We start from the raw sequence: 16,228 nt of genomic DNA on the forward strand, positions 1-16,228 counted from the left end.
TTAGGACTACATAAACATTCAACACAGTGTAAAAAAACTTAGACTATCTTCTTTTATTAGGAAAAAAAGAGTTAATTCCTCAATTGTATGGATCTGGAGTAATATGAGGTGCAAGTGGGGGCGGCTGTATAATAGGCAAATTCTCCCCCCTTGTGGAAGGGAAAAACATTTTCAGAGGTCAGACGAGCGCTTTACCGGCACCCACCCCTGCATGAAATACCAAAACCCGAAAAATTCGCGGATGGCGCTCCATGTAATAAATTCATGAATGCAGTGAATTAATTAAGATGGCTTTAGAGTCTGAGTCTATGACAAATCACGTATTCTACCCAAAAAAACAAAATACAATTCAAGCTCAACTCAACTAGACTGCTCAATCTTTGGTAAGAACAACTCAAAATATTCTTCTGGATATGAATAAGATTGGCGATTCCGTTGTCTCACATTCCCCTTCTATTTTTGCATCCTCATCAGCATGTCAAGTCGAGTGATGAAATCTGATTTCATGAGTATCACCACTTTTCTTTTTCCATCTCCTGTTTTTTCTTGAAATTGGCTGTTCTTGTCGCCAATCTCTCCCTTCACGGGAAATTTTGCGAAAAAACAAGCCTGAGACTGGTAACGGAATGTCTTTTCCTGGCGCTTGAAGTTGCAGTATATAAATAGACACCGGGATATAGTCTTTATCCTCTACAAAGAATGACGAACATATCAAGGATCCACTTTAAAACAATGTATTAAAATGATTACAATGATTGAGCAAGTAACTTGTATTATGAATTAGGAGAAAGTTGAGTGAAATCTCACCAATATAATAAAATCCTTAAAGGACAACCGACACCATTTTTTGGTTTCCTAACTGACGTCAGAAAATGAACCAGCGTTCACTCAACCTGGAAGTATCTCAAATAGATAGAAAGTAGTTAGCGAGCGAATAGATACAGTAATAATAATAATAATAATACTAAGAAGAAGAAGAATAAGAATAAGAATAAGAATAAGAATAAGAATAAGAATAAGAATAAGAATAAGAATAAGAATAAGAATAAGTGTTTGTCTTGTACTCAAACATCATAGAGTACATGGAGAAAGTTGTTGAGATTGCACAACTGTCCATGTTTTTGTTACTTTTGTCTTCATTATTTTTGCTTTGTGCTCTGTGACAGCTGCAGCTGTTGTGAAATCGCTATATGAATTAGGATGTATTGTATTGTATTAAATGCAGACACAGATGATACTCCACTTAATAAAGTAAAACTGATAGGGAATGACTCAGCAGAAGTAAAAAAAAAAATGGTGAAAATGTAGTATGATGTTGGCTTAGGAGATGAATGGCTTTGTTTATTTGAGTGGACACATGATGTGATGTGCTTAGACAAAAAAAAAAAAAAAAAAGTCAATCACCACCTCCCGTGGCACAATCGCCCCAATTTCATCAACCCGAGTGGAATGACTGATGTGCCACGGTATTAAAATAGACCATGTACACAGACCACTGCATACATTTTTGATGAAATTAATATTTCAGCGTTCCCTGGCACTCTTCAATAAAAGATATCGCTTGCAATGAAACCTCCCATTGTACTTTATTGTTGGGCAGCGGGACAAATTAGGCCCAGATGCTCGTCACCATCAGGATAAGGGGACAGCAGCAACAGGATATGCGGCACATCCAAGGTCTGGCATAAAGAGAATAACTCAGCAACATCACATAAGGTGGCTGATGTACTTGCTGCTGCTGCTTTTTTTTTAATCCAGGCAGATTTTAATGATTTCATTTCAACAGCCTTTCCGCTCTTGTTGAGACCTCTTTCATGCTCCTTCGAGCAGGCTGTCATTAATGCCACGAGGTTAGCTTCAGCCGTTGTGGGGACTGGAGCCTCATCACACCGGAAAGCTTCATTAGTCTCTATCTGGAAAGGATGTGCGGGCAAGCAAGGATGCAAACAATCGCTCAACAAGTGGATTTGTTTGTCATCACCTTCATCCCCTGGCCACCACGCACCTGCTCGCCCTTTCGTTATGCTACTGAAAAATGATGACTTGTTCATATACCTGTTATATGTTATGTATAATATATGATATGCTTTATATTATAGCTCTGACGTTGTTATATACCTGTACGTATACACCTGTACTTGTTACATACCTGTTTCCTTAAAGTTATCAAAGGGAATACAAAAAAAATCTTCATGATTAAAAGTTTCTAAATTATGAGACAACAAAAAAAAGAAAGTTTCTCAACTAGTTTTGTCCGTATTTTGAATAAATTTTACCTTTCCGCAAAAATAAAAGCAATAAAATGTGTCAAGTGAATACTTGAAGATTTAGAGTCAGATGTTTTACAGAAAGATCTGGAAATATTTGGGCCCAAAATCAAGTAAAGCACCACTGGATAAAATGCATCTCCTGGTGGTGTCCTGGTGGTGACTGGAAAGTGTCCTTGGGAGTTTTGAAAGGCGCGTATAAATGAAATATATTATTATTATTATTAATAATAATAATAATAATAATAATAATAATTATTATTATTATTTTAATTATTAAAAATTATTATTCTCACTATGGTTATTCTGATTATGATGATTATTGTGGTTATTATTGCCATCATCCAGATTTCAGGCAACCACAAAAGGATTTGGAGCCAAATATAAATTAAAGCACTTGACCCTTATTTTGTTCGTTTCATTTCAAATTAATTGTGATGCTATTCAGAGAAAAAAAATGTTCCACTTTTGGATTGGCATTATGTCCACTTTTGTGTGGACATAATGCTTGAATTTATTTGAAATCCATTCTATTGGTGTGTGAATAGTAATAATAATAGCAATAATAATAGCAATAATAATAGTAACTTCCGGGTTGAGTGAACGCTGGCACGTGTGGCTGCCGCGGGTCACCCGCAAAAAAAAAAAAAATCCTGTGACTGTAAAGTGTCCTTGAGAGTTTTGAAAGGTGCTTATAAATGAAATGCATTATTATAATTTATAATAATAATAATAATAATAATAATAATAATAATAATAATAATAATACATGTTATTTCCAAGCACCTTTCAAAACTCTCAAGGACACTTTACAGTCACAAGATCATTTTTATTTCTGCGGGTGAGCAGCGGCAGCCATTCGTTGCAGCATTCACTCAACTCGAGTCTTATTTTACATGCAGCATACATGCAAGCAGAGACATTTTCCAGCAGTAAAAGGGAAAAAGTGTCACAGGGAACAGATTTATCAGTAAGGGAAAATGTCAATGCGACGCAGAGGGAGGGACACTTGCCTTGACTGCACAAAGGACCAGAGTAGCCGGACAGACATTCGCAGTGGCCAGTTACGTGATGGCACGGCCCCGTGCTGTGAACACACCGCGGGCATGATTGGCTGCAGCGGTGCCCGTAGAACCCCGGAGAGCATACTGAAGTGACAAACCAGAATAGGGAAAAGGATGAGAAATTCGTCTGAACAGTGGAGGGAAAAGGAGACATACAGTAAAGTCTCGTTATATCGATATTCAAGGGAGTCCGAAAAAATATCGATATAACCGGGACTATCAATATATCCGACCCTGTTTGCATGTAATTTTCTCCGTGCGTGCATAGAAATAGTATCGATATAACTGGGACTATCGATATATCCGATATCGATATAACGAGACTTTACTGTAATTCATCATAATGCCTAACATCATGTCGAGAGTTATCAAGGGAGTACAAGAAAAAAAAAATCCGACCTAGAAGTGAAGAAGCAAAAGCGACAAAAAAAATTAAGAAAAGGGAGGAAGACATCACAAAAAGTCTTAAGTGCAATCATTCCGATTTGCGCTTCACGGGATGCACTGTACTAGTTGAGAACATCATCTTTATATTTGCTATGCCTCACAGACGCTTATGTGTAAAAGTCAGCAGGATTGTATTGTGAACTTTTAAGGTATTTCAAAGGTGAGGTTCTTGAGATGATTTAACATGAAACGATCCAAATGACAGAATAGTAGATCATTTTTTTTATGTTCAGGTGGAATTAAATGTATTTTGGCGCCACTCACATCAGTTTTACCACGTAACATCACCCCCATCTCAGTAATCGGAAGTTCCTAATATTCTTGACAATAACATGGACTATGAAAACAAAATGTCATATTTTGATTTACATCGATATTGTGCAATACAGTATAGTTTTAGAAGCAAAATCTTCCATTAAAGGACAACCGACGCCTCCAGACAAGTTGTGTCCATAATTTGTAAAATCACTTCAAATGACTTCAACTGAGCGTATTTTACAAAGATTCCACAGCATATAGCTGAATATTCAGTCAGTCTTGTTTTCGAGTTGATGACGTGCCTGACGTGACGTCACGTCTGGAACGCCCCTGACCGAGAAAGCGGCACACAATGCATTTTGGGTACTTTGTTTGGTCTGAAAACATCGTGTTGATCTGTAGTAATGGCGAAATTAGAAGGAAAAACATAAATAACGCGATGGCGAATCGTTGTGTGTTGCACCAAGACTACTATTTGATATGGGTTGACACAAATTCCCAGCCGACAAATCATTTCCAACGGAGCTTGGGCGCCGTCTTGTGCATTTTCTGGGACGCTACATTGGAGTCCTGACGGCTTGAATTGATACAGGAAAACTTCTTTCATCGATTGCAAACATTTATGCTTTCCTCTTCAGAACTATTTGAATCATATTCATAACTGGATGAGTAACAGGAAATCATCTTCTCAGAATCTGAAGCCATTGTTTTGATTCTAGAGCAGTGGTTCTTAACCTGGGTTCCATCGAACCCGAGGGGTTCGGTGAGTCAGTCTCAGGGGTCCGGTGGATCCTCCGCCACAGACGTCCACCCGTCGTCTCGACTGCAGTTAGTAGGCACAGTCATTGGAAGAAGGGTTCGGTGAATGAGCATATGAAACTAGTGGGGTTCGGTGGCTCCAACAAGATTAAGAACCACTGTTCTAGAGCAAGGCAAGACGTCCTGAAGTGACGTCACGAACAAGGGGGCGGGGCCTTCTGAAACTCAGCATCTCCGAGGTTTTTGAAGTAGTTTTGGGACACTTCAACTCATTTTTATTGGTGTTTTGCATTTGACTAAAAATATCAGCCTGCGTGTTTTGGGTATTTTAGATGCTATAAAATGTTTTTCGGATGTCAGTTAGGAATCAAAAAAATGGTGTCGGTTGTCCTTTAAAATAGTTATTTTTAATGTAATTATTTGAATTTTTATCCATGTCAAGATGTAATTTTTGCTTATTGTAAACTTCATCTCCAGCCTTCTCTTTCTGTATTTGTATGAATCAGCATTACGGAGGATTTAACAACGAATCACTTTCAGCATAAATTGAGCTCATTTTGAAATACGGTTGACCTATTTCTCCTTTTCTTTCAAATTTTGTGTGAAACACTTTTTGTCGCCTATCATGGCCAACAGTGGAATTACATGAAAATGTACAAGCGCCAGATCAAAATTCCGTTATCACTACTAAAGTACTAAACTACTACTACTCACTAATAAACAACTACTAGCCAGATAGATAGCCAGATAGCTAGCTCGCCATATAGCTAGCTAGCCAGATAGATAGCCAGATAGCTAGCTAGCCAGATAGATAGCTAAATAGATGGCTTACTAGACAGCTCGATAGATAGATAAAACAGCAGGCCTGTGGCTGTAGAAACCCCAATGAAAGTGCGTTTATCGCTTTTCTAAAATGAGTTTTAAACACTGTTGGAAGGCTGCTCTCAAAGTTTCAAAGTGGGAATAAGTACGCTACTTTTGTTTTGTTCGCACCAACATATTTGACACATCTTGTTTTGACCTGTCTCTAACACTCAGCTACAATTGCTGTTTCCGGACCGGTGAGTGCAAATTTACTCCCAATCAGTGAGCTCATCACTTGAGAACGGCTTCAGACTGACCAAGACGTGTTCACAAACCAGAGGTGACATTCGCAAAGTGATGAGTGCCGCGCGAGGCCCGGGCGCTTTCCACTACGAGCTGGCCGTGAAAGGCAGAAGAGAGGTCAGTGGGGGTGCTGTTGGGAGGAAGGTAAGGTGGAGGGGTGTTAACACTCTGATTGAATGATGGGCATCTGAAGTGCTGCTGCCTCTCAGCTGGCTCACCCCATGATTATTTTGTTTCCCAAGGTCATACAAAGGTCACCCATAGTTTAGTTTAGTTCGATTTGATTAAATGCCATTGTTTTGCTGATTAGTACATTCTTAACTCATTCACTGCCATTCGCAAATTTATTCGGGAATTGAAAATATGACGTAGAACGCCAGTCCCGAATTTGTTCGGGTTTTGTTTTTTCTTGTTTGGGTGCCGACAAAGCGCTGGCCATGGCCTTTGGCAATGTTTTTCCCTTCCACAAGGAGGCAGCATTTTCCTTTTTTCCATGTCAGCGCTTCAGCTGTCAGGGTTTTTGTCTTTGTCACTTGAATTCCAAGACCCACAGAATATTGAGTTTTAGGACTACATAAACATTCAATACAGCGTGAGAAACCTTAGACTCTCTTCTTTCATCAGAAAAAAATGAGTTAATCCCTAAATTATATGGGTCTGGAGTTATATGAGCTTGAAATGAGGGTGGCTGTCCAAAATACAATGCAATACATACACTCCATATTGGTTTATATAGGCCTTTAACAACGGCTGAAGCTGGAGCAAAGCGCACACATATTAAAAAAGGAATAATTGCCAGAGGCCATGGCCAGTGCTTTAATGGCACCCAAACAAGAAAAAAAAATGGGAATGGCGCTCTACGTCATATTTTCAATTCCTGAATAAATTCGTGAGTGGCAGTGAATGAGTGAAAATGGGAAAAACCGATATATGTATATACAGTATATGTATGTTTGTTTTTGTTTCCACTTCAAGATGGAGTGGCTGCCTTTCCAGAAGCTCCTGTGTTTTGTATTTTGTTTTTCTACTTCTTTCTATTCTTTCCCCGTCCTTTCATAACCTTGCTGCTGTGTTACTTCCGGGTCGAGTGAACGCTGGCGCGAATGGCTGCCGCTGCTCACTCGCACAAAAAAAAAGTCTTATCCAGTGACTAATGTGGCCTTGTGAGTTTTGAAAGACGTTTAGAAATTAAATGTATTATTATTACTATTATTATTAGTATTATTATCAAAATTGCAGGCAAGTAGGCCATTGTATGGAACAGGAAGGGCAGCATCCACTATTGATAGGCCGTGCATTTTAATATGCTTAAGGTGGTTTCTTAACTTTGCATCAAGCATTTGCGCATCCGATGGAAACACTCACTTCTTTTGCAGGAAGTCCCTCTGAATCCAGGTGCACAAACGCAGGTTCCATCCTCCGGAGAGCATGAACCTCCATTCTGACACGGGCAGCTGAGTGAGCAATTGTTGCCCCAGTAGCCTTGTGTGCACACGTTGTCACAGTGGATTCCTGCACACACATGACAAAGACACCTCGGAAAGGGCTACGCAACGTTACGACGGATAAAAATCCTGCAGTCGCGCCAAATGAGAGCCGATGGCCCGACATGTTACATCAGAGCAGAGTTGCGGAGGGACGTTTGCTCAGCATGGATCCTCGATTGATTTCCACCCACAAATAGGATCTTTTTTTCCCTTTTCTTTTCAAATTCAAGCCCCTCTTTTTAGACTCCTCCCGTTCTTCCTGAATCTACTTTATTTTTGATCTGACGAGGGCTCCATGCCAGTGCGCTGTGCTGATTAACAGGGCTACCTCTCGGGAGAGCACTCGCTTGTCTGGCATTCTCTTTCAGCGTAGCCGGTTTAGAGTACAGAACGAGGGAAAAAGAAACAAAATAAAATACAATAAAGGAAATACTCCGGGGCGACATGATACAGTGCGGAAAGTGTCACTGCATGTTGGACGAGAAAACATTGCATCCATACGGCGGCTCTCGCTGTGCATGCAGATCTATTAGCACATCCATCGGAGCGGTGCGTTTTTCTCCCGAGCATGCTGGCGCCTTTGAAAACTAAGGGCCAAAGTCATATGTACTGTATACGCACGCAGGTTCTTAAGTCATACGGTTACTTGCACACATGTAAAGTTATGCGCTGCACACTCTGCAGCCTTTCAAGCACCTGCCTTTATCTTCACGCCTCATTTGAAATTTCCTTTGAGTAAGGATATCTGAGAATAGCGCGGTCATTAAAACGGCATTACCTTTGAATTAGACCAGTGTCAAACTCTGGGGACTCATTTTGTACGATAACATTGGCACTTTAAGGGTTGAACGTGAAGGAGCGGCGAGGGTACAAAATATTGATGCTGAACACGGGGCCATAGAAGACAGGATTTCGTCCATCCTTCGACTTCAAAAGAAGGGCGACGCTAGTCCAGTTGTGTTTGAGATTGCGCTACCTGAGGATGAAAAATTGCCAGCGCGTATGTGGTGAGAAAATTAATCCCGACTGCATCTTACTCTTTGGCGACAAACGAAAACGCATTGGAGAGCTACAAGAAAAAAACAGTGAGTTCAAGTGTCTTCAAAGGAGCTGCAAAGGAATCAGAGGTCTCGCCATCTCATTTGTTCCACGCGAGAAGGACAAAGCAAAGAAGCCATCCTTTCTTTCATTCCGTAGTTCATGTAAACCAAGGGTGTCAAAGTCATTTTTTGCTGCGGCCCACATTGTAGTTATGGTTTTCTCTCGAGGGCCGTTATGAATTTGGGGAACCCATTAGAATGTTTAAATCCCTTCAAATATTACATATGGAGCACACAGCAAATTAATGAATAACTCGTTTTCAAATCTGAAGTCAAGAATAATGACTTTTATTGTGGTTGACATCCAAAAATATGAAATTTTGGCTCAGATTTTAGCAATCATCATGGAATTTAACAAGTTTGATTTGCTTTTGCGGGCCGAAAAAAATGATGTGGCGGGCCGGATTTGGCCCGCGAGCCTTGACTTTGACACCTGTGATGTAAACAATCAAATTACTGTCGCTGGAAAGTGAGTAGAAAATGTCAGGAATCAAGTACAGTGAAGCACTACAGAACTAGAAATGAAACTTCAACTTTCGAGGCCCAAGAGCGATTGGTGTTAGATACATTTGGTATCTCATCCCGCCACAGGAAATGGCTTTGATCTCAAAGCACACTTTTAAAAGTTCAACAGTCAGGTGTTGGGTTACTTCAAAAGGAATCAAGCTCAATGCTGGGTTAGTCATACATGCAAGTTTTTTTTATCCGGCTGGTAAAATGAGTTACTAAGTTACTAAGAAAGGGTGGATAAAAAAAATAAAAATAAAAAGACAAAGGCAACATTGATGTATCATGTTAACTGCAACTATAGTACACATGACTGTTCATGGTTTGTCAAAGATGTTCGATCAGACACTGTGGACAAAGGCTCGGACACAGGAAGATTGTCTTTTACTGCCGGCAGGGGACGCAGCCATTCAAGAAAGACGGCCAAATTCTGCAGCCCTCTGCCAAGCTATTTATAGAGAGTAAATGCAAATTTAAGTGATACATTAGTAAAACATAGTTTTCTTGATTTGAATACCACACCCCTGGAGGTCCCAAGCGCCAACAGCTAGAAATAACAGAACATAGACATTTTAATGTGTTGTCTTTCCCTGAACCGCTAGATTTGTAACCCGGCTAATGAGCTCTTCCTGTGAGGGAGTTTCAAGTCCTAAATTCTGTCCAAGGAAGGAGTTAACCAAGTACTAAAGTATGTCCAAGGCTAAATCTCCTAGATGAAGATATCAGGTTAACAGGCTGTGTGTTCAAATCAGATTGACCCCAGGTTTCTTTGCTTTCATTATGTACTCGAGTCACACATGTTCAGTAAGCATATAACAATATGAAACTTTAAAATATGATAACTTCTATTCTGTCTAATCTCTATCATGGTTGAGTCAAAGATGACACAATTTGGGTCAAAAAAGGGGACATACCCACTACTTGGACGAATTTGACCCAACTTTATCGGTTCTGTTTTGTACAAACATGGGCATTTTTGGCGCGGTGGTAAAAGAAATGCCTCAAAACGGAATAGTACAATTAAGTGGCGGGCTGTGTATGTCACTTCTAGGCCTTCAGTAGTGCTATGTCTGAATCCATCAGCTTGGAGTGTAGTGTGGTATTACTACACGTCCACTAGAGGGTGTTGTTGGCCAGGAAATAACTTGTGACTTGAAGAAGCTCATGAAATACTGTCATTAAACCGTTAAAATCTTTACTATCATTGAGTGGATTCATGATGACCTCATACAATTTCAATATCATTTGCTATTTTTGCTAGCTTCGGAGCTGTTCAACATGAATGATGATAATGGCTTTAACAGTAAATCTGCAACCAAATCCATCTCTTCTCCTCCTTCAACCGCTATTAAATCAACACCACAATAGATTTGCTTATGCAGCTCTCTACCGATACAGTGTGCTAGCTCTGGCCAGTATGCTCTTATCACTGGTGGCTAGTAATACGATGATTGGCGAGTGGCTGGCCAATCATAGTTTGCAAAAACTCTGATGTTTCCAGCGCCTCCCAGCAGGTCTTGAGTTGCCTACTTGAACTCTGATTGGTTAAAGCAACAGTTTCATCGACATTGATTGTTATGCTCCAGGGCCTGCAGAACTGATTGTGAAGGCGTCCGGGGTAGATTTCTGACCCTGGCAACAAATGATGGCTGAAATGTGATTGGTTAATTGTTAAACGCTCTCACAGTCACTCTCACACCTGGAGTGTTCAATCTGCCTGCCATGCATGTTTTTGGAATGTGGGAGGAAACCAGAGGACCTGAAGAAAACTCACGCGGGCCCGAGGAGAACATGCAAACTTGCCAAAAAAACTGACGACCTCTGCACTGTGACACTGTGAAGCCGGCGTGCTAACCACTCGACTACCGGGCCGCCATAATTTGGAATTATTTAATTAGAATTCATGGACAAAATATAAATCACTTTAGTTTGTGATTCTGATATTTTTAGGCCAGCAGAGAAGGATTTATAGGCCCTGACGGACCACCACTGGTAGAACTATTCACTTTTTGACAAAGGTAATTTATGACCTGTGTAGTGAAAAAAACATTGACAATTTAAACTTTTCAGGGGAACGTCTGTGTAAGCTCTCAGTCGTACAGGAGTGGTCCATCGATGAGAAGGTTTCTTCAGCCGTCATCTGTACAAATGTGAAGGTTTCGGACGTTTCGCCTCCTATCCAAGAGGCTTCGTCAGCGAACTAAAGTCTGACTGGTCGTATCGGTCCCATTTATATATCCCTAATGTCCAGACATGGTGGCGCCGGACACAGCTATGATAGGTCCCTACTCTCAGGTTGGGGGGGCAGAGGACCCCTCCCTGTGGCCCCACTGATTGTTCCTACATTCCTGACTAACGACTGGCCTATTACCCCCACCGGTATCACCTCATCAGCATAACGACCCTCATCAGCATTACGAAAGTTGCCTAACCTGTTTTGCCTAAGCAGGCTATTGTATGAACGATCCAAATTGAACCTCACCCCACCAGACCGGTTTAATGAAGGATTTTGTTGTTTTATAAGAATCGCTTCTTTTACCCCCCTTTCAAACCATCTATGTTCTTTCGCTAAGATTTTAACCTCATTGTCGTCAAATGAGTGGTTGCTAGCTTTTAGGTGCAAATGTACTGCCGATTGAGGTCCACTTGTATTATCCCTGCGATGTTGATAAAGTCTTTTTTTTGAGAATGTGTTGAGTCTCCCCAATGCACTGCTCTGCTCTTTTCAGGGGAACCAAATCAAATTTTCAATTCAATCCACTCGTCAAGTACTTATCCCAACGTTGCAGGAAAGTAACCCAATCTGTTCAAAATTCAAAGCTATACACTGAGTGAGTGAGCAGCCATCAATGGTCGTTTCGCGGACCACCGCCATACATCTTAATGCCATACCTGTCAACTAGCCATATTTTGCTGTTTTCTGTACGATTGTTGCAAATTTTTAGATGTGTACGGCATACATGAATGTTTGTACGGCAGTGGTTCTTAACCTGTGGGGAATTCCACATAGGCTCTCTTCCCCACAGGTTAAGAACCACTGTTGTACGGGAAACGCAAACATTGTTAAATAGAATTTTGCGATACTTTTTATTCCGTTTTCATCATTAAATGTTATCAGTAATGTTAATTAGAACAAATATCGTTACTCGAGAAAACAAGTCCGTTTGAAAAGTCTTGAGAAAAAAACTAAAGTTCAGAAAAGACAAGCACCGGTCAAGTGGAATTTTATTTTGAAATCAGTTAAATAAAGCACTTTAGCATGTTTTTTGTTCATCGTAATATCATTCACATTTTTCTATAAACATTATACATCGTAAGAACACAAAATCAAATTCTTTTTTTTTCTGTGGAAAAATTCTATTTTTCCGAAGCAAAAAAAACCCCACAATGCTCTACAACAAAGAAGATACATGATTATTGCTAGAAATACGTTGTAACTTGTTAAAAGTATTCATGTTTACATGTGAAATTTTGTTAAAAAAATTGTGCAATGAAATATTACACACGCGTATGTTTTTTTTTCTCTGTAAGGAAAAAGGGAGCCGTTACTAAGGTCACAGTATCTCGCAGGTCGACAGGTATGTAATGTTTTTAGATAGTTTAGAATAGACACCTAATGAGGAATAAGCAGTACGGAAAATGGATGGATGGATCGAATAGACACTTTTAAGATTGCTATTGTTTGAACATATGGATGACACCAGTGACCATAACGAACGTCCCACTCTGTTCACCTTCTCTGAGATCCCAGTAGGTTCGATGGCTTCAAGTGTGTCTGAACGTGTGTTTATCCAACCCACTGGGCAGCTCCCTGCCCCTGCACCCCCCGTGACTCAATTAAGGCAGACAGATGGTCCCGACCGGTGCAGGATTTAGAGCAGAGAGGTCCCTTCTTGCAGATAATGAAAGTCACAGTTCCCCCCCATCCCCCCCAAAAAAATGGCTGAGCGCACAGACTTAACCCTTCCTGTTGAATCTATTTCCCGCATAAGCGTATCGCTCCACACACGTTGGAGGACCTCCCGTGCGTAAATAGCGCCCATGGCCTTATCTTGAATTTGACTTTCCGAGAAATGTCTTAGTGTTACAGAATTTTTACACAAACCATTCAAAAGAATATGTATATATTTCTATTTTATAAAACGCTTAACCACACGAGGGATGCGGGTGTGCTGGGTGGCCTATCCCAATTGTCTTTGGGCAGGAGGCGGGGCAAACCCTGAATGAGTTGCGAGCCAATCGCCGGACACACATTAACCAAAAACTATTTGCTCTCATATTCACCGCAAGGGACAATGTGGAACACCTGTGTCAAACATAAGGCCCGGGGGCCAAATACGGCCTGCCAGATCATTTGATGTAGCCCCATGAAAGAAAATAATTCGTCAACTTGCATGATCCTTGCAAAAAAAATAATACTAATAAAATAATAAAAATAAGCTTCTGGTAACTTTAGTAGACAATGATTATTTCTCTTCTCATAAAAAATAATAAAAAATAATAATAAAATAATAATAAAATAATAATAATAATAATAATAATAATAATAATGGAATGTGAACTCTTTCAACAGTAGCCAAAATGGAACTGTATAGTGCAACTTAGCAGTTTTTTTTGGACGACGATACTAGTGCAGCGTGTTCTACCGGAAACAAATTCCTTGTGTGTTCTACATACTTGGCAATAAAGATGATTCTGATTCTGATTCTGATTCTGAAATTATCATGTATAATAAATAATGTTGCAGTTTTGCAATCATTTTGTTCCCTTTACAAGTAATATTGTGATAATGCAATCCAACATTTTTGTGGTCATAAAGCTCCTCCGAGGGAAAACTCAAGTGTTTGGTGATAAAAATGACTGACAACCTAATTTAGAGTGATCCATTAACTCATTCACTGCCAGAAATCTGCAAAAATGTGTCCATTCCAGTGACAGGGTTTTTGTCACTTGAATTCCAGGACCCACAGAATATTGAGTTCTAGGACTACATAAACATTCAATCCAGCGTAAGAAACCTTAGACTCTCTTCTTTCATCAGCAAGAAAGACTTAATTCCTAAATTATACGGGTCTGGAGTTACATGAGGTTGAAATGAGGCGGCTGCCAAAAATACAATGCAATACGTACATATTGGTTTATATAGTTCTTGAAGAACCGCTGTAGCAGGAACGAAGCATGAACATGGAAAAATAGGAAATGCTGCCACCTTGTGGAAAAGAAAAACATTGCCAGAGGCCATGGCCAGCACTTTATCGGCACCCAAGCATGAAGAAAAAAAACCGGAATAAATATGGGAACGCCGCTCTACGTCATATTTTCAATTCCCGAATAAATTTGTGAATGGCAGTGAATGAGTTCACCTGCCATGCATGCTTTTGGAATGTGGAAGGAAACCATATCTTTACATTGCACAGTGAGGCGGGCGTGCGAACTGGCGCACCACCGTGCCACCTTATATATATAAAACTTCATCCAAAAGAATAGGTCACGGGTTTAAGAGTTGGAGCGCTAATTTAGGTCTTATTTCTCAACATCTCTCATGCGCATGACCGAGTGGCATAAACAAATGGGACATTTAATTAACGCACCGCAGGCTTTACAACTCAAGACGAATGTGTCTCTATTTTGTAATTTGACGTCTGTGTAGCTTCTGGTAACTTTCATGCTTTGAGGGTAGACAATGAGTATTTCTCTTCTCAGAGCGAGAGATCATTTTCCTCTTCAAATTATACAAGAATAAGTACCAACCTGTCCAGCCCGGGTAGCAGTGGCAGTAACCACTTACTGGGTCGCAGCTGTCCGCATGACTGCAGTCACAGCGCTCTCTGCACTCCAGGCCAAAAGTGCCATCCTGACGAAAAAAAAGAAAGGCAGCACACTCTTAAACCTCATTCGACAATTTAACACCATGCTGGGTTCAAGGTGAGAAGGATATTTACAATGTCCTCTTAGTTTACTTTTTAACTTACAGGGCAGGGTTCATTACAGTGCTCGCCCCTCCAGCCTGGAGAACATGTACAGGTACCATCAACCGGGTCACAAGCAGCACCGTTGGCGCACAAGCAAGACTGATTACAGCCAAGACCCCAAAGACCACTGGAGCACAGGATAGAACAGTCCACCCCCTGCCAGCCTGGAGTCAGATGGAGCAGAGACACATTTAAAGGACAACTGACGCCTCCAAGCAAGTTTTGTCCATAATTTGTAAAATCACTTGAAATGACTTCTACTGAGCGTATTTTACAAAGATTCCACGGCATATCCAGTTCGTGACGTCACGCCAACACGTCTTGCATTGCTGGAGAATAAAAACAATGGCTTCAGATTCGGATAATATGCTATCTTGTTACACATCCAGTTATGAATATGATTCAAATAGTTCTGAAGAGGAAAGCATACATGTTTGCAATCGATTAAAGAATGTATTCTGTCTCATTTTGAGGCAAACGGGCGGAGGGGGGAATGTCTCACCCAAAAAGAGGCAAGAAAATGGCCACCGAGCTGTGAGGAATGAATCAGCCCGTTTCCACAGGCTGATACATTCCTTCCATGGAGCTTGGACTCCCTCTGCTGGCGGCTTTTGACTGTATCACACGGTTAAAAAAAAACAGGACAGCAAAATACAATGACATGATGGAAAGACGCTACAACGCGTCTTTTACGGTCAGGCGGCGGTTCTTTTCTGACGTCACGCGAGGACTCGTCATCAACTCAAAAACAAGACTTCCTGAATGTTCAGCGCAAGTCTTAAAACGTAAAATATAGCTATATGTGGTGGGATCTTATTAAAATACGCCCAGTAGAAGTCATCTGAAGCCATTTTACAAATTATGGACGCAACTTGTCCGGAGACGTCAGTTGTCCTTTAAGGTATGATAGATAATAATTGCCTTTTAGTGAAAACAATCTTTTAACTTTGAATGACCGTCCCTATTGTGTGGAGAATATCATATTGCAGCATAGGTGTCAAATTCAAGGCCTGGGGGCAAAATCTGGCCCACCACATCATTTTATTCGGCCCGTGTAAACAAATCAAGCATGTCAAGGGCCATGATGCTTGCCAATTGTCCAATTTCAACCACAGGAGCGGTGATTATTTTTTACTTCAAATTTGAACAGTAGTTATACATTAACTCATTCACTGCCATTCACACATTTATTCGGGAATTAAAAATTTGTTCAGGTTTTGGTTTTTCTTGTTTGGGTGACGATAAAGCGCTGGCTATGGC

The 16,228-nt window shown here is 40.5% G+C and overlaps 1 protein-coding gene across 4 annotated transcripts in view; it reads right to left on the minus strand.

The window, feature by feature from the left end:
- Window positions 1–16,228, minus strand: part of megf11 (multiple EGF-like-domains 11) — a 146,935-nt gene that overhangs the window by 18,047 nt on the left and 112,660 nt on the right. For all 4 annotated transcript variants that reach the window (XM_088996437.1, XM_088996438.1, XM_088996436.1 and 1 more), the window contains 4 exons: window positions 14,969–15,132; window positions 14,748–14,850; window positions 7,268–7,414; window positions 3,281–3,415 (listed from right to left, as the gene is read on the minus strand). In XM_088996437.1, coding sequence (XP_088852563.1) covers window positions 3,281–3,415; window positions 7,268–7,414; window positions 14,748–14,850; window positions 14,969–15,132 — 549 coding nt within the window. The remainder of the gene's footprint in view (window positions 1–3,280; window positions 3,416–7,267; window positions 7,415–14,747; window positions 14,851–14,968; window positions 15,133–16,228) is intronic.

The sequence above is a fragment of the Hippocampus bargibanti genome, linkage group LG05 (genome assembly GCF_051943395.1).
Source record: "Hippocampus bargibanti isolate YZ-2025 linkage group LG05, ASM5194339v1, whole genome shotgun sequence".
Taxonomy (NCBI): domain Eukaryota; kingdom Metazoa; phylum Chordata; class Actinopteri; order Syngnathiformes; family Syngnathidae; genus Hippocampus; species Hippocampus bargibanti.